Source organism: Dermacentor albipictus, chromosome 4, assembly GCF_038994185.2.
Source record: "Dermacentor albipictus isolate Rhodes 1998 colony chromosome 4, USDA_Dalb.pri_finalv2, whole genome shotgun sequence".
NCBI lineage: Eukaryota > Metazoa > Arthropoda > Arachnida > Ixodida > Ixodidae > Dermacentor > Dermacentor albipictus.
This window is the reverse complement of record NC_091824.1, coordinates 133425751-133450225: the sequence shown is the minus strand read 5'-3', so window position 1 is coordinate 133450225 and position 24475 is coordinate 133425751. Positions and strand designations below refer to the sequence as shown.

At 45.4% G+C, this 24475-nt stretch overlaps 2 protein-coding genes across 7 annotated transcripts in view; one reads left to right on the top strand and one right to left on the bottom strand.

Annotated features, from left to right (window-relative positions):
- LOC135898358 (ATP-binding cassette sub-family G member 1-like) overlaps nt 1–6967 on the bottom strand; it is a gene marked incomplete at its 5' end in the record, with an annotated part of 28479 nt that extends 21512 nt beyond the window's left edge. Inside the window, 3 exons of the mRNA XM_065427242.2 lie at nt 2506–2692; nt 4079–4196; nt 6736–6967. Of these exons, the coding sequence (XP_065283314.1) occupies nt 2506–2692; nt 4079–4196; nt 6736–6967 (537 nt within the window). The remainder of the gene's footprint in view (nt 1–2505; nt 2693–4078; nt 4197–6735) is intronic.
- The window catches only part of LOC135898407 (uncharacterized), a 162985-nt gene that overhangs the window by 14877 nt on the left and 123633 nt on the right, over nt 1–24475 (top strand). The gene's annotated exons all lie outside the window — the stretch shown is intronic.

Sequence of the window (24475 nt, the reverse complement as noted above, 5' to 3'; positions counted from 1 at the left end):
AGCTAGTGTGGTTACTTGGATGGATGGATGGAAACAACTTTATTCTGAATCCGGCAAATTTGACGACCCGGGCTCAGGTCTCCCATGAGGGGACTTCGAGGCCTTGCCTCGTCGCCGCCTCTCGGGCTTGCTGGACAGCCCACTCTTGTGTCTTGAGGTTGGAGCTGCGCAGAGCGGCGGCCCACTTCGACGCAAGAGCCTCCGGAGCTACTGCCATTGTAGCTGATGTAACCCGACACTCCCACAACATGTGTGACAGCGTCGCTCTAGTTGCCTGACATAATTTGCAAAGAGCAGTCGGGTATTGCGCGGGGAAAATGTGCTGCAATCGCACCGGACTGGGGAAGGTTTGTGTTTGCAATTGTCGCCAGATGACTGCCTGGCGACGTTTCAGCATGGGGTGAGGTGGGGGCAGCAACCACCTGCCTAGCTGGTAGTGCTTGGTGATGTCATTGTACCTGACCAGGCGTTCTCGCGTGTTTTGAGCCAACAGTTCTGAACTCGAAGAGGCGGTCTCCGATTCTGCGCGGCGGGTCAGTTCTCGCGCAGAGTGGTGTGCTACCTCGTTCAAGTTAATGAGGCCCTCATCGGTGGGGGTTGCGACGTGCGCTGGAAACCATATGATGGCGGTGTTATCTAAGTGCTGTCGACCAGCTTTCCCTAGAATCTGGAGAGCTTCGGAGGAAATGCGCCCCCGTGCGTAGTTGCGAACTGCGGATTGCGAGTCACTAAAAACTACCTCGCAGAGGGGGTCAGTAAGCGCAAGCGCAATTGCTACCTCTTCTGCTGTTTCGGGGTATTCTGTTGCGACACTACACGCGTGCGTAAGCCGGGAGCTAACGTCTACGACTACCGCCGTGAACCGGTGTTCTCCTGTGTATTCTGCGGCGTCTACAAAGCGCGTAGTCCTCTTTCCACCCAAGGAGCGCAGCAGTGCCTTGGCACGGGCCTGGCGTCGGCCCCGATTAAATTCGGGGTGCATGTTTCGAGGTATAGGGGCGACAATCAGCGTGTCGCTGAGGTCAGGTGGAATGACCTGTTTCTGACCGTGTTGGACGTGGTAGTTGAAGCCGAGTTTCTGCAGGATGTAGCGGCCCGTGGCTGTCAGAGACATGCGTTCGAGTTGAGAGGTTCTTTGCGCATCCACAATTTCCTCAAGCGTGTTGTATACTCCCAGCTGTAGCAGACGAGCAGTGCTTGTGGACTCCGGTAGGCCAAGGGCGATCTTGTAAGTCTTGCGTATAAGGGTGTTGATTTTCTCCCTTTCAGTGACATTCCAGTTGTGAAAGGCAGCCACATAAGTGATGTGACTGATTGCGAAAGAGTGTATGAGGCGCATGACACTGTCCTCCTTCATGCCCGTGTGCTTGTTTGTAATGCGTTTGATCAGGCGGGTAGCCGCTGTAACCTTGCCTTCGATTTTGCGAATAGCTTCCATGTTTGACCCGTTGGCTGTTATATGCATGCCTAGGATGCGTATCTTCGGGACTCGGGGAATGCAGCAGCCGTCTTGCGTATAGAAGATTATGTCGTCACATTGGCGCGATTCGGCTGTAGGCTTGGGCCGGCGGCGCGAGCGGTAGACGAGCAGCTCCGATTTGAGTGGAGATAGTCGGAGACCTGTGTCTTGGAGGTAGGTTTCGACTGCAGAGACCGCTGCTTGTAAGGTGGATTCTATGTGACCATCACTGCCCTTGTTGACCCACAGGGTGATGTCATCTGCATACAAGGCGTGATGGAGGCCATCAATCTCGTCGAGGTAGGCCGGGAGACCCAGCATTACGAGGTTGAAAAGGAGCGGGGATATGACCGATACTTGAGGAGTGCCGGTGCTTCCTAGTGTATGTTCGTCGGATGTCATGCTGCCGACCGCGAGGGTGACTGTGCGGCGCGACAGGAAGTCTCTGACGTAGTTGTAGCTTCGCTCACCCAAGTTGAGCTTGTTTATGCGGCTCAGGATTGCTGCATGTGCTACATTGTCAAATGCCTTTTCCAAATCTAGACCGAGGATGGCCCGGTTGCCACTAGTTGGGTCATTGATAATCTGGTGGTAGAGCTGGAGCATGACGTCTTGAGTGGAGAGGTGGGACCGGAAGCCCACCATAGTGGGTGGGTAGGCTCCAGTGTCCTCGAGGTGGTGGTTGATGCGGGAGAGGAACGCGTGCTCCATCACCTTGCCAACGCAGGATGTGAGGGAAATGGGGCGCAAGTGATCGAGGCTGGACGGCTTGCCTGGCTTCGGTATCAGGACTGCTTTAGAGCGTTTCCACGCCTCTGGGATGCAACCTGCTCGCCAGCATTTGTTGATGCATGCCGTAAGAGCGGTTATCGAGGCATCATCGAGGTTTCTTAGAGTGTGGTTACTTGGGGCCTGCGGTTGTCATCGGAAACTGCGGTGTACACCGCTTATCCCGAGAGCTTAGCCCGTGTCTACTGCAGGAGCTGCAGGAGTCGGCTAGGGCAGAAAAGAAATGCAAATGCTCCTATATCGTAAGTTCTACGTACCAAGTGCGCTCGCTTGTCGGGCTGCAAAGAAGGCATACGGAGACGGATGCTCATGTCCAGAGACTCCTTCACGGTCAGTTCCGGTAAAAGGCAATCGTCCTGCATCACGTAGCAGCTCTGCCGGTTGAACAGCTCCGTGTCGCGAATCCAACCGTTCACCTGGACTTCGCCTTCGTAGCCTCTGTGACTGCACTCACAGTCAGGGAACATATTGGTGACATCAAAATAAAATTTGATCTCCTTTGATCACCTATGAACACATATAGTCAACTAACTGCGGATGAAAGGAACTAACTTTACTCAAGATCGAAGTTGAACGTCTATAAACGTTTTCTGCATGCTTTGCATTTATTCCATTTTGCAGAGTTTCTCTTCAAAGTAATAGTCAGTTTTCTATGCATGTCTATATATGTCAAGCTAGGGATGCAATAGACCTTGTGGTTTAACTTACCGAATCTAACAATGCAGTGAGAAAGGTTTCTTCTAAGCCCCTCGGTTTATTTCGTCTTAGAGAGTTGTCTGCAAAACGTTGGCAAAATCACAAAAAAAGAAACCTTCCTGTATTAAAATAAATGCTGCTCTTAAAAGCAGCAGAGCTATGAATGAACGTGTACGTTACATACAAAAATTCTAATTTCTCGAAAAATATGCTTGTTGCTGTACTCTATCGGTTCTCTTAAAGCTGTATCCGCAGAGGACGAAAAGTGGCAGGTACAGCATGCATGTCTATATATGTAAAATCAGGGATGCAATAGACCTTGTGTTTAACTCTCGTAATCCATACAACGTAGCAATGAGAATGGTTTCTTGTAAGCTCTTCGGTTCACTTTCGTCCTATACCTAGAGCTGTCGGCAAAACTTGAGCGCGATTAGAAACAAAATAAATAAATAAATAAATAAATAAATAAATAAATAAATAAATAAATAAAAGCAAACAAACAAACAAAAATGTTTTTGCATTCAAAGAAATGCTACTCTTGGAATCAGCTGAGTTATTGAATGAAAGTTTACGTTACATAAAACATTTTAATTTCTCGAGAAAATATGCTTGTCGGTGCTTTCAAAGCTGTAACCGCACAGAACGAAAAATGGCTGGTAAAGCTAGGTTATTTATGAGATGCAACTGTGAACTTCACAATTTGCACTTGCGTACGTTTGATACAGTTGCTTAAGGACATTGATGTACGTTGTGTGCTTCGAGTTAAGAGGAGCTGCCAAATAGTAAGTGCTTAGTAGAATAAGTGGTGGTTAACGTTGAACGCCCAGTTACATGTCGAATACGGATAACATAAGCATAGCTGAGTAACTAGTAAGTAATAATTTGTTTTTCTTTGTCCAAGACATTGCATGTACGAGCCTGTATAGGGAAAAGTAACAAACCAAATCAAGAAAACTAAAGATACATATTTTTTGCGCCAAGAAAATGCACCGACTTAGTGTGACGACTGAGCCTTTCTTAAATAAGATTTGACGTTTGCTGGCGTTATTGGTGCTACAGTTGAATTTGTTTACTGAGGGCAATCTACCAAATTTTACAGAGAAAAGTCTTATTAAAAGAGAGGTCATTACTTACTAATGACCAGAAAGCACGTTCATCAGCGTTGTTTTTCCAGCTCCGGAAGGCCCCATTATTGCAGTCATCGTGCCGGGTAGTGCTTTTCCGTACATATTTCTGACAAGCGTTTTCTTTTCTGCGTGAAGTAGGAATCAAAACCACGAAGTTGTCGACGTGTAGGAGATGAAAAATATGCTTCTGTATAAAATACCAGCTATGTTAGAGCCTCGCTTCAAGACGCTTGCTTATATAACATTCATACAGCAACTTCACGTATTCCAAGCGTAAAATTATGAGCAACCCAAGAGCAAGGTAGAAGTGAGAGTCAACGTTTCGACAAGTGGAGTTGTATTTTGCAAGGTGACATCATGTTTTCCTCGGCAGAGTATATGTAGCTAGAGTTCTGTAAAGGGCAGAGGGTTAAGGCGGGTGGATGAGGCATCGAGCGAGCGTGTGTCAGCAGCGAGGGTGTAGAAATGAAAAGAAAGGTGTGCTAGTCAACGTCGGTGGCGAAATGTGAAGTAGTGCCGTGTGTCAGCCTGTTGACGTATCACCGGCTGACCGCCCTATCACCGGCCGTATGTTTTATCGTGGAAGGGGCCTGTACACTAGCGAGCGAACGAGGGGGGAGAGGGTAGGAGACTATCTGTTTCGCTGGAGCTCAATGAGCTATCATCTCTCTAAGAGGCGGAATAAAAGAAGCGGCAGCAAATGGTGCTCGTGGAAAAAAGAATACTAAAATGGAATAAATATATAAATAAAGAAAGGGGAGGAGGAAGGAAAGAAAAACAAAAACAAGTAACACACTAAGCCACCCAATGAAAAAACATTATATATTGTTGCCTATAGCTTGAAGTTTAGCATAGCGAATAGATCCTAAAGCTCCCTTTGAAACGTGTATGGCTATTGGTTGCAATGTCTTGAACTAATGGATGAGGTATGATTCCCTGTATTTTCTGGCTCGCGCTGAACGGAAATTTGGCTGTAGGAAGTAGAGTTTAAGTTCATCAAAGTTAGGTCCTGCGTGGTCTTCGGCAACTTTGGGCAGCTTTTTAGCTGTGTCCGCGCGATGGCGTTTCACCTGACGTTCATTGATAGCCCCCGTTTCACCGATATATTGTTTCTTACAGAAGGAACATTCAAGCACGTAAATCACATCGGAACTAGTGCAAATAAAGATAGTTTTCACTTCGTGTGTGTAGCTATTTACGTTGCTTTTTATTTTAATGTCACTTTGAAGGCGCCTGCAGGTGTTGCACCTGGGGCGACAACTTACTTTTATTACAGGGCAATGATGCTGACTGACTTTTGCATACATTAACATGTCTTTAAAGTTTCTTTTGCAGGGATAGGTCACACGTGGTACCATCGTGAACGCTTTTATCGGATGACCGTTACGTGATCGCATTGGGTGGTATTTTCGTAGCATCTTGTTTATGTTTGGGATGGCATTAGAATGTTTTGTTATACACGCTGGTGGTCTTTCAGATTCTGGAGTAGGTGTTTCTTAGCTAATTCCGACTGCTTCTCCAATCTTCACACGAGGTCATCAGCTCCGTCTAGAGGAAATTGTGGATAGTTTCCTGCTCGCGCTGCTTTAAGGTCATTTACGTGGTGTATGTAATCGTTGTCTTCACTGCAGATTCTGCTTATTCGTTTCGCTTGTCCAACAGAAATTCCTTGTTTGCACTATTTCCTGCCGCTTTTTTTATTCTCCCGTTCAGAGAGATGATAGCTCACAGTGGAGCAAATACTCCCCCCGCCCCTTTCACGAAACAAACACACGGCCAGCGATTCGACCGTGTGTCAGCCGGTGACACGCAAGCCGGCTGACACACTGCGCTACCTCACATTCCTCCACCGATGTTGAATACCACCCCTTCATTTTCAATTATGCACCCTCGCCGTTAACACACGCTCGGTCGATCTGACCCATGTGCCCTATCCCCTCTTCCCTTTAGAGAACTCTACCTATATTTACTGTGCCGAGGAAAGCATATGTCGCCTTGAAAATGACAAGGCCACTTGTCGAAACGTTGGCTCTCGCTTTTACCTTGTTTGTCGTTTTGCTTATCGTCTTGGTTTTCCATTTCCCACCTTCCTCGTGTCTTCCCAAACGTAAGATTATATGCGCTACAACAAAAAATGAAAAAAGAAAACGTGATAGTGTATTAGAGTCGGTGCATAAATACGTACATGTGCAATGTACGCGCGTAGTTTGAAGCGACTTCAGTAAAATTTCCAAACAGACTTGCGTTTGAGTTTGTTGAGTTTCATCTTTACAGCTTACATCGCCACTTCAGGAGGGCGGCCAAAGGCTCAGTGCCTGCCGATGCCAACACTCTTTGTGGGAAGCAGGTAAAAGAGTTTTTTGTGCAAAGCAGTTCAGGCCTTGATAGGCCAGTAGTCATGGGATTTGTCGTAAGTAGTGTTCCTGTTGCCCATGAACTGTACGAATCTCCTTTTAGTGCGCAGGGGACCTCATGAACTTAATGATGGCGTGGTAACTGTATGTGCTGAGGCTCAGTCTTGCGAACATAATATTTCAATGTACTCCAAATCTTTCCACATATTTCTATAGGGCGCATCCCTACAGCACCATCTTAACGATTTCAAAAACTCTAAAATCAGCCATTGAGCGAACCCAAGCTTGCTTTGGTAAAATAAAATTGTACCTTTTCTTTGTTTGACGGCGTATGAAACATTCTTCCACTCCAGTGTGACGCTGCTGCGAGGACCTTCAGGCTTGAGAGGAACACTGTAGCCATTTTCCACATCGATGCTATCGGCATCCGAGCGAGTGGTGCCATTACTCTCCTTTCCATTCAGGTTCCGCTGTGGCACACCGCCATTGAAAATGCTGGCATCATCAATGTGGGTCTTGGAGTTTCGTTTGAAGGCTATAAATAAAGGAGGTCATAAGCGGGAGTTTGTGTGAACATAGACACCAGGTCTGACTACATTAAATCAATAACTGAATTTGCCTGAACACAGTTGCGAATGTAAGGAACTGAAGACGCAGGCCTCTGCATAGCCGCAAATTGTCTAATTATTTAGAAATGCAATGTTCGTAAACAAACTCACTGGTACCGTAAAAAAGCCTCAGCATACGCAGATATCACAAGTAGAGTGCGAAAGAAACTTTTTCTCAAGCACTTTCTTTTCAAACGAGGCTTTCACCTCCCTGTTTCGAAGCTTCCAGTGGATTGCATACGTTGTCGTATGCAAGATTGCCATATACGGCTGCTATTGGATGATAGATGATGTTAATCAAAGGGGGTGTTTGGATCCGTGCTCTTCTGGATACTGTTCTTGCGTATATTTATGACGCTGTTCGTTAACGAGGCTGAATTAAGCGAAAACCTGCGTTTCGAATTTCGGCAAGAATTACTAACGGCAGAAGCCGGCCATCGTCTTCTTACGCTCGGCTACGGCATCCTGCGTAGGAATTAAACTTTGGCCATACTGCTTATTGGTGTCGCAGCCATTGGGCCTGGTTAATTTTGATTAGTTACTAGCCTCCAACCACGCGACACTGAAGGACAGACCACACGCACTCTTCCCAGCACACGCTCACTACTGGCCGCTCCTGGATAGACGCTTTCGCTGACATTGCTTCGTATTGAGCTATTGACAGCACCTTAAGCTGCACAAGTTGGATATAGATACTATCCGTCGCTTAAGCTGGTGCACGAAGAAGCCGGTCCACACACCGTAGCACGGCCAGACTGAATCACATGAGCGCACTCTCAAGCTCGGTCGTGCACATTGCAAACGCTGCGCACGCGCACTCTAGGGCCATCTCGGGGTGCCGCGACGATCCCGCTAGCTGAACTTACTGCGGCTGGCTGAGGACAACCGAATTTGGCGCTACGTAGGCGCCAGAGTCGGACGTAGTGGCGTATACGTGAACATCCAAAATCAAATTCAAACTGCGCGCCACGGTGACGTTCAGAAGGCGGATGGTTATGGGCCCACCCCGCTCCGCCACATAGCCTTCACAATGCAAGACATTAAAGAAGGAGAGGGAGCATCGCGAATGGGATAAAATGTGACCTTTGAGTGTCAACAACTGCGCTTCTTCTGAATGCATTGAAGTACTTTTTGCTGCAACGTATTTCCGAAATATTCGATTTTAAGTTCAAATAAATATTTCTACTTCGATGAACAGTGTTTCAGCGCTCCTTTAAACAAGCGTTGCCCAACCCCATGTTAACTGATTCTCTTGTGTATCGTCACCTCCTATATTGCTGGCGTAGTGAATTTTTTAATATACGCAGGCTTGAAATATCCCTCACCAAATTGAACTGTCGGATTCCCTCTGGAAATTTTTACCTGCGCAGGTCTAGCCTGAGGTATTTCTATCTTTGCATTTTCTGCAAAGAGAAGGAAATTGTAAAGCACGTCTTTTTTGTCGTGCCGTCGCTTTACTTTACTGCGAAAGAAACGCCTTCGAAATTACCTTCCACAAGATTGACCTAGATTTGACAATTCACGGTATCCTGTCGTTTGAAGCTTCGGCTCTTGAGTACAGTCACAGGGATGTTTGCACCGCTGTCCAGGAATTTATTACTGATTCAAATCGATAGCCCAACCAAATATGCTTTCTTGTCGTGTATTTTTTGTACATTTCAATTCAGTCCACGTTAATAATTTTTTTTGCTTCTGTCATATTGAACTAGTTATCAGAAAATTTCAAGCGAAATCTAATTTCTGTATTTCTCAGGTCTTATCCACTCGAGTGTTGGCCAATGCTCTACAGTGGGCGTGACTAACACGTTCACAGGACAAGCACAACAACCATCTTGTTAGCTACTGAGCTCATTATAAATATTCTGTAAATAATGTATATCATACATGTTTCCTTGATATTTTTAGGGGATGTGTTGGGTTTTCTCCACAGACGACGGTGCTCCGCAGTAGACGTTCCCTGATTGCGTATGCATGCCAATCCTGGGCAAGAATAACGTCGAGTCTTCATCTCATGCTGTGCCAATCGTCACCTTAGCGCAGCCGCAAGACCCAGATGCCTTTTACGGCGCTGACTGCATTAACATAGAGACGTGCTACAGACGTACGACCGCGTGAGCTTGCATAACCGGTGAAACCAGACGCTCATGCAGGCCAATTTAATATTCTACTTAAAAGGCGCACCGAAGATTAGGTTTGAAACCTATGAGGAGTAACTGAACAGTTGGACACTATGCAAGGAAAAGCTTCGGGAGGTATTTGGCAAGCCTGGGGACGTTGACACGCTGCTCAGAAAGACCTCGCTTTGCGTGTCCAGACGTACTTTGTACCTTATATGTACATTCAGGACGTGTTCGCTTTGTCCCGCAAGGTGGGCCCGACGATGCGCGAAGCTGATAAGGTCGCACATGTCGTTAAGGGCATATATAGCAGGTGAGGCCTTTCACCTCTCTATTATTAGAGATTAGTGCTCCCTGTAAGCCTTTAATATCGAATGCCGGTGGTAGCAAGACAAGTGTCGCCGCATTGTACACTCATTTGCTCGCCTTCCCGACACGACTGCTATGTTCACCTGCAAGTACTAATTGTCAGCTGCCAAAGTCTATGTAAATGTTCTATAAATGGTGTTTTGAGCTCCTCTTCTCCCCTTAACATTTGCTCTTATACATGACCGCTTGGAAGTGGCTATACATGACAAGGCAGGTGATGAATACGGCCTGCGGCTTCAAAGTTCTTTGTTACACCGTGTGTCACGCCATTGTCGCACACAATGGCCAACGCGGAAACTCGAAGGCTCGTTCTCTCTTTCACTCACTTATTCTTGCTTCAAGTTACGACACGATTGCCGGGAGTGAATTTGCATACTCTGATAATGGACGGAAAACTTAGTCTATGCGGTGCACGGCGCGAGTTTCTGATATGTAAAGCCCGAAATGAACCGCGAAGCTCCTAGCTGAGCCGTTGTACGAACGTGAGCACTTGAGTGAGTGTTCGCCATTCTGCCAAGGAAAACGGAGTTGCGTAATCTTCTAGCTCGTCGCCAGCTGATTGGCACAGCACTTCCGAGCGCATTTGATTCGTCATTCAATTGGTGTTCATTAACTTGCGAAGCCATATCATTCAGTGAGACACGCATTCACTGTATCCTTCAAGTGAATGAGCAGCGCGTGTCTCCTGCGAGTGTGCCCGGTCTGCCAACATGCTATATTTACAGGGTTAAAGTATCCAAAGAGAACAGTGAGAGAGAGATAGCAAAGAGAGGACGGGCAGGGAGGTCAACCAGACGAGCGTCCGGTTTGCTACCCTACACTGGGGGAAGGGAAACAAGTGAACTACATGCTCCAAGACGCAGTAACACACAGACTGCGCGCTAATATGCTGTCACCGCGACTTGATATTGTAAAGCTTTTTAACGCTAACATACTTCGGGTTGAATAGAAAAAAAGAATATGGATCGCAAGCCCCCGCTCAAACATATGAATGATAGTGTTCGCCGCTTATATAACAACAAAAAAAGAAACGAAAGGACTAGAACCAGTAACTAATTGTGTTCCACCAAATAAAGTAGTTAAAGTTTTACGAAAATCTACAAGATGAGAGTGCATAAACGAATTAAAACTTCATGGTACCTTTTGAAAACGCTGCATAACGATAAAAATAAATGCTAACGCAACAGCGTTAGGGGCCCCGCCTCGCAGGAAATTCGGCGTCGGCGTACCGCGTTGGCGGCGGACGTTGTTTCGGCAAAAACATTTTCGAACCACCCATACCCAGGCCTTTCACGTGGTGCAAGGAAGTTACTGAACTAATTGAATTTCTAAAGCTAAAATATGTAGAAAAATCGCAAAGTACGACACGCACACACAACCTACAGACATGATAGTATCGGACTGAAATTTGAATATACTAGGAAACTTAATTCTGTTACGCGAAAACTCAGAAAAAGCCCTTTCCCAGCGTCTAAACCATTTAGAGACCGACCATGGCGTTCGCCATTTGCGCGCACCGGCGCGTGATTATTTCGGAGTGTACGCAGTGGCGCGCCTGTTTCCTCGAAACACTTCCAGATGGCGCTCGCCTCCGCCGCATCTCGGCCCACGCAAGAGGCCGCGTTTCTACCAGAAAACCCACCTTCGTGCATTGCCGCGAGAGTTTCCCGGTAAAAATTACCGTTACATGCGCTACAGTTGCCGGGATGCGTGAGAAGCAGTCAGGGAACTTTGAATGCTATCGCGTTCCACCCTTAAAAATGAAGCTTAAGCAACCTCCAAATTTTTATTAGTATTCCTGGAAGCGAGTAGTTGACAAATTTATGAGTCTAATGAACATTTTATGTCCTATGTCACAACTATTGACAGGCGCACTTTATTCTCGGATGACCGCTTTTCCCCGTCTGTGAAATGTTATCGCTCAGTGCAGGACGCGCCCGCATGTATCGGAAGTTTCTCGAACGTTATCAATTGTTCTATCCGCTGTCTATTGTCAACGGACCTTATGTAATCTGATTGTATGCGCGACCCGAATTGTGTAGTACTTCCTGAAAGGACAACCGAGCACCAGTGATTACTTTGCAACATTTGATGACTCATCTATAAAAGCCGACGAAATTGACCCGCTGATCACAATTTCGACGATTGGGATTGTGTTCGCCGCTGGTATCCCTGTGCTTTGAACGTACAGCCTCTTTTTCCGGGCACAGGTTCGCCCAATAAAAAAGTGCGTTTCGCCATTCGCAGTTTTGGTACTGTGTGTCAGTACCGTCAGTACCACGTGACACTATTGTCTTATGTACTTGCCCCCGAAAATCGGCAAACAAGAAAATTTTGTTGGTTCTCACCGATTAGATCTTACCTCTCAAACGGGGGGGAGGGGGGGGGGGCATGAGGGAGAGAGTGGTGGCTTGCCAAGGTACAACTGAGCGCATTTTATATATTCCATAAAGGTATCAAAGCGTTTACTGTGATATATTTAAAAGCGCAGGATAGGCGACAGCCTACAGTGTTTCAGCGTACGTGCGTGGAATGAATGTCAGTGTGGCAGAGAGTGTTGCGAACACCGTACCGGCTCCCATACACCCATCGTGCACGCTCCTTGAATTTACGTGGCGTCCCGACGTCTACTGAAATGAAGCACTGCTCTTCCCCTCTAATTTATTAGACACAATGTTTCATAACGGTACTCGCTAATTCCTGATGTCCGTATTTGTAAACACACTTTTTTATTTTTGCGTCTTCTCAAAGGCCGATTAGGGAATAAATTTTTCAATGCAGTTACTCAAGAAAGAATCGCCGAGAAGCGAATGTGAGGCAAATAGTTGGACTTCAGTCAAATTGCGGCGCAACCTTGAACTTTCAGAACTCAACTTGGCGCTTAAATTGACAGAAGGTTTAAAAATACGGAGTCAGAAGCATAATAATATAGGAGCGACGCCAAACCAGACAAGGCGAAAATATACAATAAATTTTTTTCTTTAGTTCTGTGTTCTGTCTGGTTTCACCTCGATTGAGATAAAATGCGACAGCGTGAAGTCAGAAATCGGAAGCGTTGCGGGAGCAGAGAAACACGAAAGTCTACTTACTCCGCTGGCTCTGCACCGTCAGTTCCATGGCTATTTTGGAACTGATCTCGGCTGGCAGGAGCTGCCGGTCTGCGAGGGGAGAGCCGGGAGAAGAGAAGGAGAGGGAAAGAGTTGCTCAATGCATCGTGATAACTCCAGCGGTCGCACTTTCCTGTCGCGTTCTCTCTGAGCACTCTATTTCGCTTTAGTCGCCGATTGTGATTCTAGTCAGATGACGCCGAAGCCGTAAACTGGTGAAGGTATTTGAGTAGTTGTGCTCAGGTCTCATCTGCTGCAAACTACAACCATGTAATACTAGGCGTCGGTGAGACCTCGCTAGTTTCGGTAGACGCTGCACAAATGTCCTGTTGCGCCTTGAACAACATAAACAGAAGCACTAAAAAACAAGAACATATTAATATAGGAGAGTATCGTATATCGGTCATGTACTAAGACGAATAAAACATGTTTATTGCGAATTCTCTTCTCCACTACGGAAAATTGAATCGTGAATCTTTAGCCTTGACTTTCCTGTTACTCGGTAAGTTGAACCTCTGTATTCAACTACAAGGAGTTTGACTTGCTGCTGTCACTAAGTAACAAAATGTCAGTAACTAGTTAATTTTCTTCAACTGTGCTTGCCTTAAGGTTGACAAAAAAAAAGTCCAGCGGTAAGCCATGGCGCCCGACGTACGTTACGACTATTTCCTTAATTATGGAGCGGACGGTGGAATGAACAAAGTTACACTTACGTCATGTAATATTGCCTATTTCTTGCAGCTCCTACAGTGCATCGAGCATTGGGCCACTCGGTTGACTCTTCGTGGTTTCACAAGCCCACATTTTTGTTCATATGTATGTAAGGTTTCGTCAGCGACGCCAACTTTTTGCTTATGTAAGAGCGTCGGATATGATAATTAAGCTGAGGAGGGGGGGGGGGGTATGGGGCGAGGAATGCTGAAAGGGTGCCAACCAAGCCCCGTCCCCCTCTTCGACCTTCTTCCGTCGAGCGAATACTTGAGGCAGCTGTAGTTTGTGCCCGGTTTTTCCTCCAGACTTAAGAGAGAGAGAGAGAGAGAGAGAGAGAAAATGCCTGATTAGCTAGAGTTTATTTGTTGAAAGAAGGAACGTTGAAAAAAAGTTCGGCAAGTTTCTTTTCACGTCGCACTGCTAAGTAAACGTGGTCTTTCGAAATATGGGGCATAGAAAGACAAAAAATGAATAAGAGCTCTGGCAATCTGTTCTTAAACTTAAAAGCTTCTTACACGTCCGTGGTGCTGAACTGGCACTCATTTATGCAAGGGATCTAAACTATCTTGCGCCAAGATTTAAAAATAAATATGCCAATGCCTCGTAGTTGAACAGAACCAAGGTAATGTTGTTTGCCGTCGCTTGTAGGTACTCAGATTATTTTTCGAATTCCGCATAGTTAGATAATTAGTCCGAATAAATAGTGAACTTCTCAAATGTTAGAATTAGATGAAAAGTGTCAGTGAGAAAATTGTGGAACAACATGGCAAATTCCCGATGCAACTTTCTGTTGCTGAATACGTGATACATAAACGTGTCTTTCCGAGCTTGAAAGATTAAGCCCGCTAGTGCACGCAATGGGCCTCGAACGGCCAATACCGCTGCAGACGCACATGCTTGGAATCTCGCACCTTCCTGACAAACACATGCGTAAGCTGCCTTCAGAATATCACTGCATACTTGCTTCCCGTAGCGGCGTGTTGACGTTTCTGGAAAGACAGCGACATAGAGAGAAGGTATGTTATGATGAATTGCAGTGTTTTGCTTCTCATGTGGCAAGCAATAAGTCGTTGGCTGCCTGATGACTAGTGCTGCTGCTACTAGTGCCTTTGCCGGCTTAGTTGCTGCAATTCACTGTGAAACGTTTCTTATCTATGCTGACCTTGATTATGTTAAAATGTTTAGGAGTGTCAAAAAGAATGAAAATGTAGCGACCGTCCGTCCCGACATTTTTCCCGCTTCTCGGAAAGCTGGTTCCTCTTGCCTTGGGGGTCATTAACCCCCACTCTTCCTTGAAACAGAGGCAGCTCCCCTGACTGGGACGCCTACACAGCCACGCGGAAAATCTACTTTTGCTTTGGAATAAAGTCAGTCGACTCTCCGTTCTCAAGCTCTAACAACGTGTATTCTTTGCCAGCGTCAAACCAAGCTCCCAAGAAGTCCGTGCGCGAAACCGGTCACGTGGTATAGCGATTGAGCGAGCTCTGAATACTTTGCAATCTGGTTAAGATAGTTCAAATAATCGATCCGGGAACTGAAACAGGTGCGACGCAATGCTAACAGAGTTCTATCAAATTTCCTGCTAAATGACCACTTGTATCTTTCTTTTATCGCGAAATTCGTTATCAGATAAGACAAGTTGCAGACTTATGTTCATTTGGCCTGCTAAATCCAATCAATAGGCCCAACTGGAACGTCATTTTCGGCTTCATCGCACTCCTACCTGTTCGTGCCTTGAGAGTATTTTAGTGCTACGTGGTTAAGCAACAGACAATACTCACGTGGTTGCTGACAACGTTTAGGGAAACGTTCGGACGAGGGTCCTGTTGTGTGTGTGGTTATGTTGCACTCATCAAGTACGTATGGATACCCACCTCAGTTTAGTACGTTTGCCTCGCACTTGTCTGGGTGACAGCTCTTAGAAGAGATAAAACAGCTGTAGGCTTTTGCCTTTTCTTGTAATGCCAAGACTTCTTATCGAAACACGTGAGCGGGGACGGCTTCGCCAGTGAGACGCTTATCTACTTTCTATGCATGTGTCAAGGACCACTGGGAGGCTTCTGTTGCGAGAGAGAGCAATACGTCGCTGAACAAACCGGAGCACTCTTGCGAAAGTTCCAGACGATAAGCAGAATAAGCTAGTTTAGTAACGTCTGCTACCGCGCTAGTTGGTGCATGGCTTTTAGACATGGTTTTAGGCGCAAAAAATAAGACGCTTTTGCAGACCTCTAAAGTGCTTGGACAAGTGCTCAAGTTTACCCATGAGCTCCCTACTTTTAACAAGCTGCAATTTTTAGACCTTCATCTCACCCTTCAAGAAAACCATGTTTGTTGGATGTACCGCCCCCATGCACAGAAAGAATTTTAGCCGTTTCATCCCGCCCATTCGAAAACAGTAAAACGAGCTATTGCCATTACTAGCTGACAGTTGGCTCTAACTAGGATTTGTCCCCACGTCATTCAGGAAAGTTTTGATTTGCAAGTGTCTAAGCTTGGCTCGGTGGGCTTCCCTGCTTCTTTGTTAGTTTCGCTGAGCGAAAGCTTCGTTGAAGAAATTTCTGCGTGAGTCTAACAATGCTTCAGAAGAATGCGAAAAGAAACGCTGTTGTCATTCCGCATATACAAAAAGTTGCTCATTCGTTAAAGAATGTTGCTTCTAGGTACGATGTAACGGTAGTGTTTTAGACTCCTCGGAAACTTTTTCACATTTGTGCGCGCCTGTCTTCCGCTAAAAGGGTCGAGTGTGTAAAGAACCACGTAAAGTGTTTCTTGAAAAAAATGTTCCGCTGGCGTCATGTATAATATTCCTTTAGACTGCGGCAACGTATACATTGGCCAAACTGGGCGTTGTATAAATGACCGCCTGGGAGAGCATGCTCTATCAATCAAGAATGGGACTGGCTCGTATTTGCCGTGTCACTGCAAAGTGTGCACGTGCAAACCTTTGCTGGAAAACACGTGCATATTACGAAAAAGTAATGATACGGTGGCACGGGAGCTAGCAGAGGCGATGTATATCAGAATGTTTGCTGACCATTGTATCAGCGTTCCATCATTGTGTCTTCACGATAATGTGCTTAGCTGCCTGGCTGAAAGTATATGATTTGGTTAGTATCTCATGTGATCTCACCCATGTATGTTCATGTTCACTTGCCTGAGGCTATATAAGTGAAGCATCGGGCAAAATAAAAATTAGTTGTGAGTGTGCCCCTGTCGGTGTCTTTTATTCTTTTGTCCGCATCTTACTTTTTGCGCCTAAAACCTTTTCTAAAAGAATGAGCTAGACAACCAGTGTCATAGCTAAGTCATCTGGCATCCGGGACCCATAAATCTACTGTCACCTCCACCTCCGCCTCCCCCCCCCCCCCCCCACATCCTTTCGCTTTCGTTCCCTGCGATCGCTAATGTAGCAAGCGTACAGGATGTTTTACTTTCTGCGCTAAAAAACACAGGGTGCTGCACTGGCAACTTGTGATGAGCGCATTTGCCCATCTGCTCTGTCCGACTGTTAGGCTTAGTAGCCAATACAGATAAAGTTTTGATTTGCGAATTTAGAGGCAATGCTGCATTTGAAAAATTGAAGCCCGACAGTCATAAATTGCCCAACAACAACTTCACAAAGATTGTGGTAGGTACTATGGCGGTCAGTATTTTGGTTGTGGCCAGTTCTGAACCCAAAAGAAAATTAAAAGAAAATTAAATAGCGTATCAATGACGCTGATCTCCGCACCCTATCAGAAAACGCCACCTTCTTCCTTTCTGCGCGGGCGTCAATGGTATGACAATTACGAGTTCTCTCCATTCTGATCGATAAAGCCTTTCTTTATTTGCTGCCATCAGCAAATGTGATCATCCGAGCGACGGTACCACCACAATATTGGAAACGGTATAAAGCACGCTCCGCGTCGATTCTTGGCATCACCATGCAAAAAAACGAGAAGGCGGCAATATCGACGTCACCGGTGCACTGTTTCATATTTCTTTCGGTACTGCCATGGTGTGCCACCCGCAGTGCCAAAGTACTGCAGGCTCTTGCACCAAAGACAATTTTTTAGAGAAGTTTTTGAGTTAATATTATGATTTTGGGTCCTCAATTCGCGAATTGCAATGTTTCCTCTATAATTGTTAATTAGGCAGTTATTTAATCCGTCATTATTTATAATCTGCCATATTTTGCGCGATACCGAGTTCCTAGTGGTAAAATACAAACAACTTCCTAGAATATAAGAAATATCCTCACAAAATTCACCTTTTTGTAAAAAAAGAGAGAAATAAGGATGCATAGAAAGGCGGGGAGGTTAAGAGATTACGGGGCATTACGGTTTACGGTTAAGGGTTACGGGGCATAAAAAGAGAGAGTGGGAGGGGGAGATAGAGACACGAGCACGAAGAAACCGCGTACACTACAAAGCGGTAGGGGGCGGCGTTCTTAAAGTCTATCGTTCAGCCTCGTAGACCGCAGAAACCTCAATAACGCGAGTAAGGCCTTCAGCGCGGATGCTTTTTGGAAGCACTGACCTAAAACTTTGAGTTCTGATAGCGGACAATTGTCCAACTGTTCCAGTACTTTGCACAGCACTTGTCGCTTGGCACAATATCGCGGTGCAGACACAGATAATATGTGCGAGCGTCTCATCGCTGTTGCATGTGTCACATGAGGGGATGTTGGCCATTCCCATAAGGAAAGCATATGAGTTGTAAACGCAACGCCTAGCCACAGACTGTACAGAATGGTCTGTTCACGTCGTGTTAACCCAGGCTGAAGGTGCATCCGGATGTCCGGAGACAGTTAACGCAAACGACACATGATGAATACGTTCTAGTCCCACTTTCGAGGGTACGAATGTTTGTTTTATATGTGTTCGCCAAAAGTGGCAAGCTGTACCGTAAAAAGCCCAAAAACAGTGCTCTATAAAGCTGCAGCATGGACCGCACCAACGTACCCCAGGTTTCTTCGCACAGGAACCTCCTTATATGTACGATCGAAATTAGTCAACGTTTCAGGTGGATCCAGTTGGGGCATCATGAAAGGTTCCTGTCAATAATCACACCTTAGTAGCGGTAAGACTTATGGTATTTGATACCCTGGTCATTGAGAGAAACAGGGTATGCTGCTATAGGTGTGCACGTAAACGCGATTAACGCACATTTTTCGATGGACACAGTAAAGCCTTGTTTGCGGAGATACGAACAAGTTCGGCTGGCGGCCCGCTGAATTCTTGCGCGCACGATTCACCGCAGTAGACCAAAGACAAATATCATCAGAGTATTTTGATATGTGAATTGTAGCGTACAGTGATAGGGGAATTGCCTTGGGTAATATTTAAGCAAGGCCAACCGCAGTAAGCTAAAGAGAATAGTGCTTAATATCCCACCCTGTGGGACGCTACCATGACAACAACAAAATGACAAAGAGATGGTTAGCTATGGCTAGGAGACGGTGTTTTTATTCAACACCGCGAAACTGATACAATACTAATATAAACGATAAAAAACAGATAAATGGAACAGTGTATACACACTAATTTTAATTATGGGGTTTTACGTGCCGAAACCACTTTCTGATTATGAGGCACGCCGTAGTGGAGGACTCCGGAAATTTTGACCACCTGGGGTTCTTTAACGTGCACCTAAATCTAAGTACATGGGTGTTTTCGCATTTCGCCCCCATCGAAATGCGGCCGCCGTGGCCGGGATATGTATACACACTGACGACGCACAAATACTGCCACACTGTGCATTGCTCTGGGACATGTGTGCATCGCGCATGAAACTTTCCGCTCAGGTGAGTAGTTTAGCGACCACATAGCGAATTAATTTTTTAGCCCAGACATCTGTGCAATTATTACGTAGGATGTTGATAAAGGTGCTCCCGACAATTCTGCGGCAATAAACATCTGGTTAATCGGGTACGTGAGTTAGGGCTGCTGGTTACCCGAGCATTCTTCACCATTTACTCCCAAACAAGCCGGTGGAAGGAGAGGGGTCTTCATACATATATGACACCCCCCCCCCCCACCACCTGGCACCTGGCACCCGGGGCCCACAGCCACCTCCCCCGTTACTACGCCACTGTACATAACGTCAATTGCATTTCGCAGTGAAGAACGTGTTCTATGTAAAAAAATAAATGAAATAAATGCAAATAAACGTGAAAAATGTAATTAAAATATTGATATGGGCGGCTTCAATGCAAAAGTGCGGGAAAAGCAGGCTGGTGATCAAGCAATTGGCAACTATGGCGTCGATTCTAGGAACGCTAGAGGAGAAATGCTGGTAGAATTCGCAGAAAGGAGTAAGCTTCGAATAATGAACACCTTTTTCAGGAAGCCTAGCAACATAAAGTGGACCTGGAAAAGCCCTAATGGTGAAACAAGAAATGAAATTGGCTTCATACTTTCTGCTGATCCCAGCATAGTGCAGGATGTAGAAGTGATAAGTAGGGTAGAGTGCAGTTATCATAGGTTAGTGAGGTCTAGGATTCACCTCAATGTGAAGAGAAGACCAGTAAAATTGCTCAAGAACAAAAAGGCCAACCGAGACGCAGTAAGAGTAAAAGCAGACCAATTCACGCTAGCATTTACAAATATGCAGCCTTAGAACAGAGAGATGAAGATGACATAGCGGTAATGAATGAAACCACCACTATAGGCTGATTTCGGAAGGAGCAAGTGAAGTGGGAGGTAAGGCACCAAGGCAACCAGTAAGTAAGCTTTCCCAAGTAACAAAGGACGTAATAAAGAAACAACACAAAATGATAGTGTCCAACTCAAGAGATGAGTTAGGATGGTTGGAACTGTCAAAACTGGTCAACAAGGCGAAAAGAAGTGATATTTGAAACTATAACATGAGAAAGACTGAAGAAGCCGTAAAAAATGGACCCCGCCTGAAATCAGTAAGAAAGAAACTTGGCATAGTACCAACCAAGATGTATGCACTAGAAAAGCAGGGTAATGTCATCGCCAATCTCGAAGATATAGTAAAAGCAGCGGAAGAATTCTATACTCACCTGTACAGTACCCAGAGAAGTCAGGATACCTCAATTAGAAACGGTAATGAACAGGATCCAGAAACTCCTCCTATAACTAGCGATGAGGTCAGAAGGGCCTTGCAAGACATGAAGTGAGGAAGAGCAGCAAGAGAAGATGGAATAACAGTCGATTTAATCAAAGATGCAGGAGACATAACGCTTGGAAAACTGGCGGCTCTCCATACGAAGTGTCTATCGACTGCAAGGGTCGCAGAAATCTGGAAGAATGCAAACATTATACTAATCCACAAAAAGGACGACGTTAAGGAATTGAAAAGGTGTAGGCCCATTAGCTTACTCCCAGTATTATATAAATTATTTATCAAAATAATCTCCAATAGAATAAAGGCAAAACTGGACTTTAGTCAACCAAGGGAACAGGCTGGCTTCAGGACGGGATACTCTACAATGGACCACATCCATGGCATTAATCAGGTTATCAAGAAATCCGCAGAGTGTAATAAACCTCTCTCTATGGCTTTCATAGATTACGAAAATGCATTTGATTCAGTAGAGATACCAAATGTCATAGCGGCATTGCGTAATCAAGGTGTAGAGAACGCTAGCGTAAATACCTTAGAAAATATCTGCAGAGGTTGTACAGCTACCTTAATTCTTTACAAGAAAAGCAAGAAGATACCTATGAAGAAATGGGTCAGACAGGGAGACATAATGTCTCCAATGCTATTCACTGCGTGCTTGGAAGAAGTATTCAAGCTATTAAACTGGGAAGGATTAGAAGTAAAGATCAACGGCGAATATCTCGGCAACCTGCGGTTTGCCGATGACATTGTTCTATTCAGCAACAATGCAGTCGAGTTACAACAAATGATTGAGCACCTTAACAGTGAGAGTATAAGAGCAGGATTGAGGATTAATATGCAGAAGACAAATATAATGATAAATAGCCGGGCAACTGAACAAGAGTTCAGGATCGCCAGTCGGCCTCTAGATTCTGTGAAGCAGTACGTTTACCCAGGTCAATTAATCACAGGAAACCCTGATCATGAGGAGGGAATTCACAGAATAAAAAAGATGGCTTGGATCGCATACGGCAGACATCGCCAGCTCCTTACTGGAAGCTTACCATTATTATTGAAAATGAAGGTGTACAATCAGTTCATTTTGCCAATGCTGACATATGGGGCAGGGACTTGGAGACTGACAAAGAAGCTTGAGAACTAGTTAAGGACCGCGCAAAGAGCGATGGATTGATTATTGCAAGGCATAACCTTAAGAAACAGAAAGAGAGCGGTTGGGATCAGAGAGCAAATGGGTATTCTAATATAGACGATATTCTAATTTTCATAAACAGAAAAAAATGGAGCTGGGCAGGTCATCTAATGCGCAGACTAGATAACCGTTGGACTATTAGAGTAAGAGAATGGGTACCAAGAGAAGGGTAGGGCAGTATAGGACAACAGAAGACTAGGTTGATTGATGAAATGAGGAAATTAGCGGGCGCTAGTTGGAATTGGTTGGCGCAGGACAGGTGTAATTGGAGATTGCAGGGAGAGGCCTTCGTCCTGCAGTGGACATAAAGCAATATTGCTTTATAGCAGCAGCAGCAGATATCTGCTGCTGCTGCTGCTGATGATGATTATTAATATGACGGAGAAGGAGGAGGAGGAGGAGGAGAAGGAGGGGAAGGAGAAAGAGGAGAAAGAGGAAGAAGAAGAACTGTTGTTCTAGTCATGAATCGCATCTCCCACACATGCCGGTTCAGAGCACCGAAAGTGGAATCGAACGCTTAAGCGAGAGAGAAACAAAATTCTAAAGAAAACCAGTTTTCGGGTCTTACGTGCCAGTACCGGATTCTGATTATGAGGCAGGTTCCAGTGTGGGATTCCGGATTGATTTTGACCACCTGTGGTTCTGTAACGCATATCCAAGTCTAAATAAAGGAGCGTTTTTGCGTTCCGGCCCCATCGAATTTCTGCAGCCGTGGCCAGGACCAAAGCTGCTAGTCAGCAGCGCAACGCCGTAGCCACTAAGCTACTGTGACGGGTCCAAATTCTGACGTGGGGCCTCTCTCATTTCTATGGCGAAGGGTGTATGGCCTGTTTGAATTCTGCATACAGGTGTGTGAGGCCGCAGAAGCTCGGCAATGGGGTGGGGTGAGATCTAAAGATATTGAATGTCTCACGCGGTGCAACGTGAGGCGTGCCTTTTCTTTACGCACTATACCGGAACGTAAGCGGCATAGGGAGTGTTTGCGCATAAGTTTAGAAGTCGAGGCCGGTTGGTGAGTCAGTTTTTTTTATTCATTTACAAAGACCTTAGAGGCCCCCGTAGGAGCCTGACGTAAGGGGGGCATAAACAGAAACAGTACTATAAGAGCTAGTAAACATTTTATGTATCAAGTGGCACTTATACATTTCTAATACAAAGAATTCAAACACAAGGGATACAGCATACTTTCAATATATAACTGATGCGCAGTACAAACTAGAATGCAGCTGAGAACAATGAAAATCATTAAGTCGGTGAACAAATTAAAAAGGCGTAATAGAACGGTAACTGCTGACTTGGTTGCGGAAGGAATCATGGTTTGATAAGGAAGCGATATAATCGGGCAAATCGTTCTACAGAGAAATGGCAAGTGGAAGCGCAGAGCTGTTGAAGGTTAATGTGTGACCGAAAATGCGCGAGTAACTGAAATTATTATCGAGGCGTTTTGACATGCGCAAAGGCCTTTCGAGGGGTAGTGGAGACAGCCTAATATCATAAAAGTACTTGTGAAACAGAGAAGTGTGATGCAACAGCGAGTTTCAAGTGAAATTATGTCATTATTCTGTTTAATCTCCGTTACGCTATGAGAACAGTTATAATCGCAAGAAATAAAACGTGCTGCTCTGTTCTGTACGGCTTCTAACATAGTGATTAGATATTTTTGATGAGGCAACCATACAGGACTTGCAAATTCTAGTGGAGGCCGGACAAATGTTGCATATGCGAGCTTCCGGAAGTTTTTTCGCAAATAGTCCGAAGTTTGTGAGGCTTTGGCGCAATATACGAAAAAATAAAACAGTGCGATATACGCGGAAGAGAGCAGGCCAAAACATAAGCGCTTGTGTACTGTTTCGTCTTGCTGTTTGTCCTGCACATTGTGCTGCTTTATCCTTATTCGCATGCCCCTTGCGTAAGCGCCGCCTTTCTTTCCATCGTTCGGTCTTTCCTTATACGTGGCCTTGAATGGGGTAGCAAGCCAGGCGTTTCCTCTCAGGGCAAGCTACCTATATTTTTCATCTCATATGTATAACTGGTGTTTCAGCGACCACTTTAAAAATTGTTAAGGCTAGCCTGTGGCAGATAGCACGATTATAGTTCATGAGCTGGCCTACTAGAAGAGGCGGACATCACTCGCTAAAAAAATTGAGATGTAAAATTGTCTAATTAACGAAAATGACTAATTACCTTTTAAACTAATTACACTATGGCCCGCGTTGCAATTTACAAATTCTAGCCATGGAGTTCGGAAGGCAGATGCACTTGGAACAAATTCTCTGGATGACACCGATTTCGAGACAATAATGCCCAAATTTTGCAGAGGAATGCATTGGCGTTCCAGGTACTTTTGTCCTTGAGTGCATAAAATGATGTCGTGGTAATGTATATATATATACACACACACACACACACACACACACACACACACACACACACACACACACACACACACACACACACATACACACATATATATATATATATATACACACGTTGCACTGCCAGTTGTGCTATGGTGACGGCTATGAAGCCGTCCACCAACTTGGGTATTTATGTTTGCTAGATCTCGCTCTGGGACTGTTAGCCTGGGCCACTCGAGCGATGGTGGCCCTGGCGGTAATATATAATTAAGCACTTGGGATCAGCACTTTCATATCAAACAAGCACAGTCGCAGAAAGGAAACCCACATTGGCAGAGAGCCGCTCAAGCCTCGAGCTTACGGATCATCTTCTCCTGGCATGAGCGGCGCACTTAGCTTCTTCACAAAGCAATGATATTCTTCACTATGTTCTTCAGTTACTCTCCCGAAAGCAGCCATCTTGGCGACTTAGGGATAGGACACGACAGCAAGGTCATATTATGACTTTAAGTGGCCTA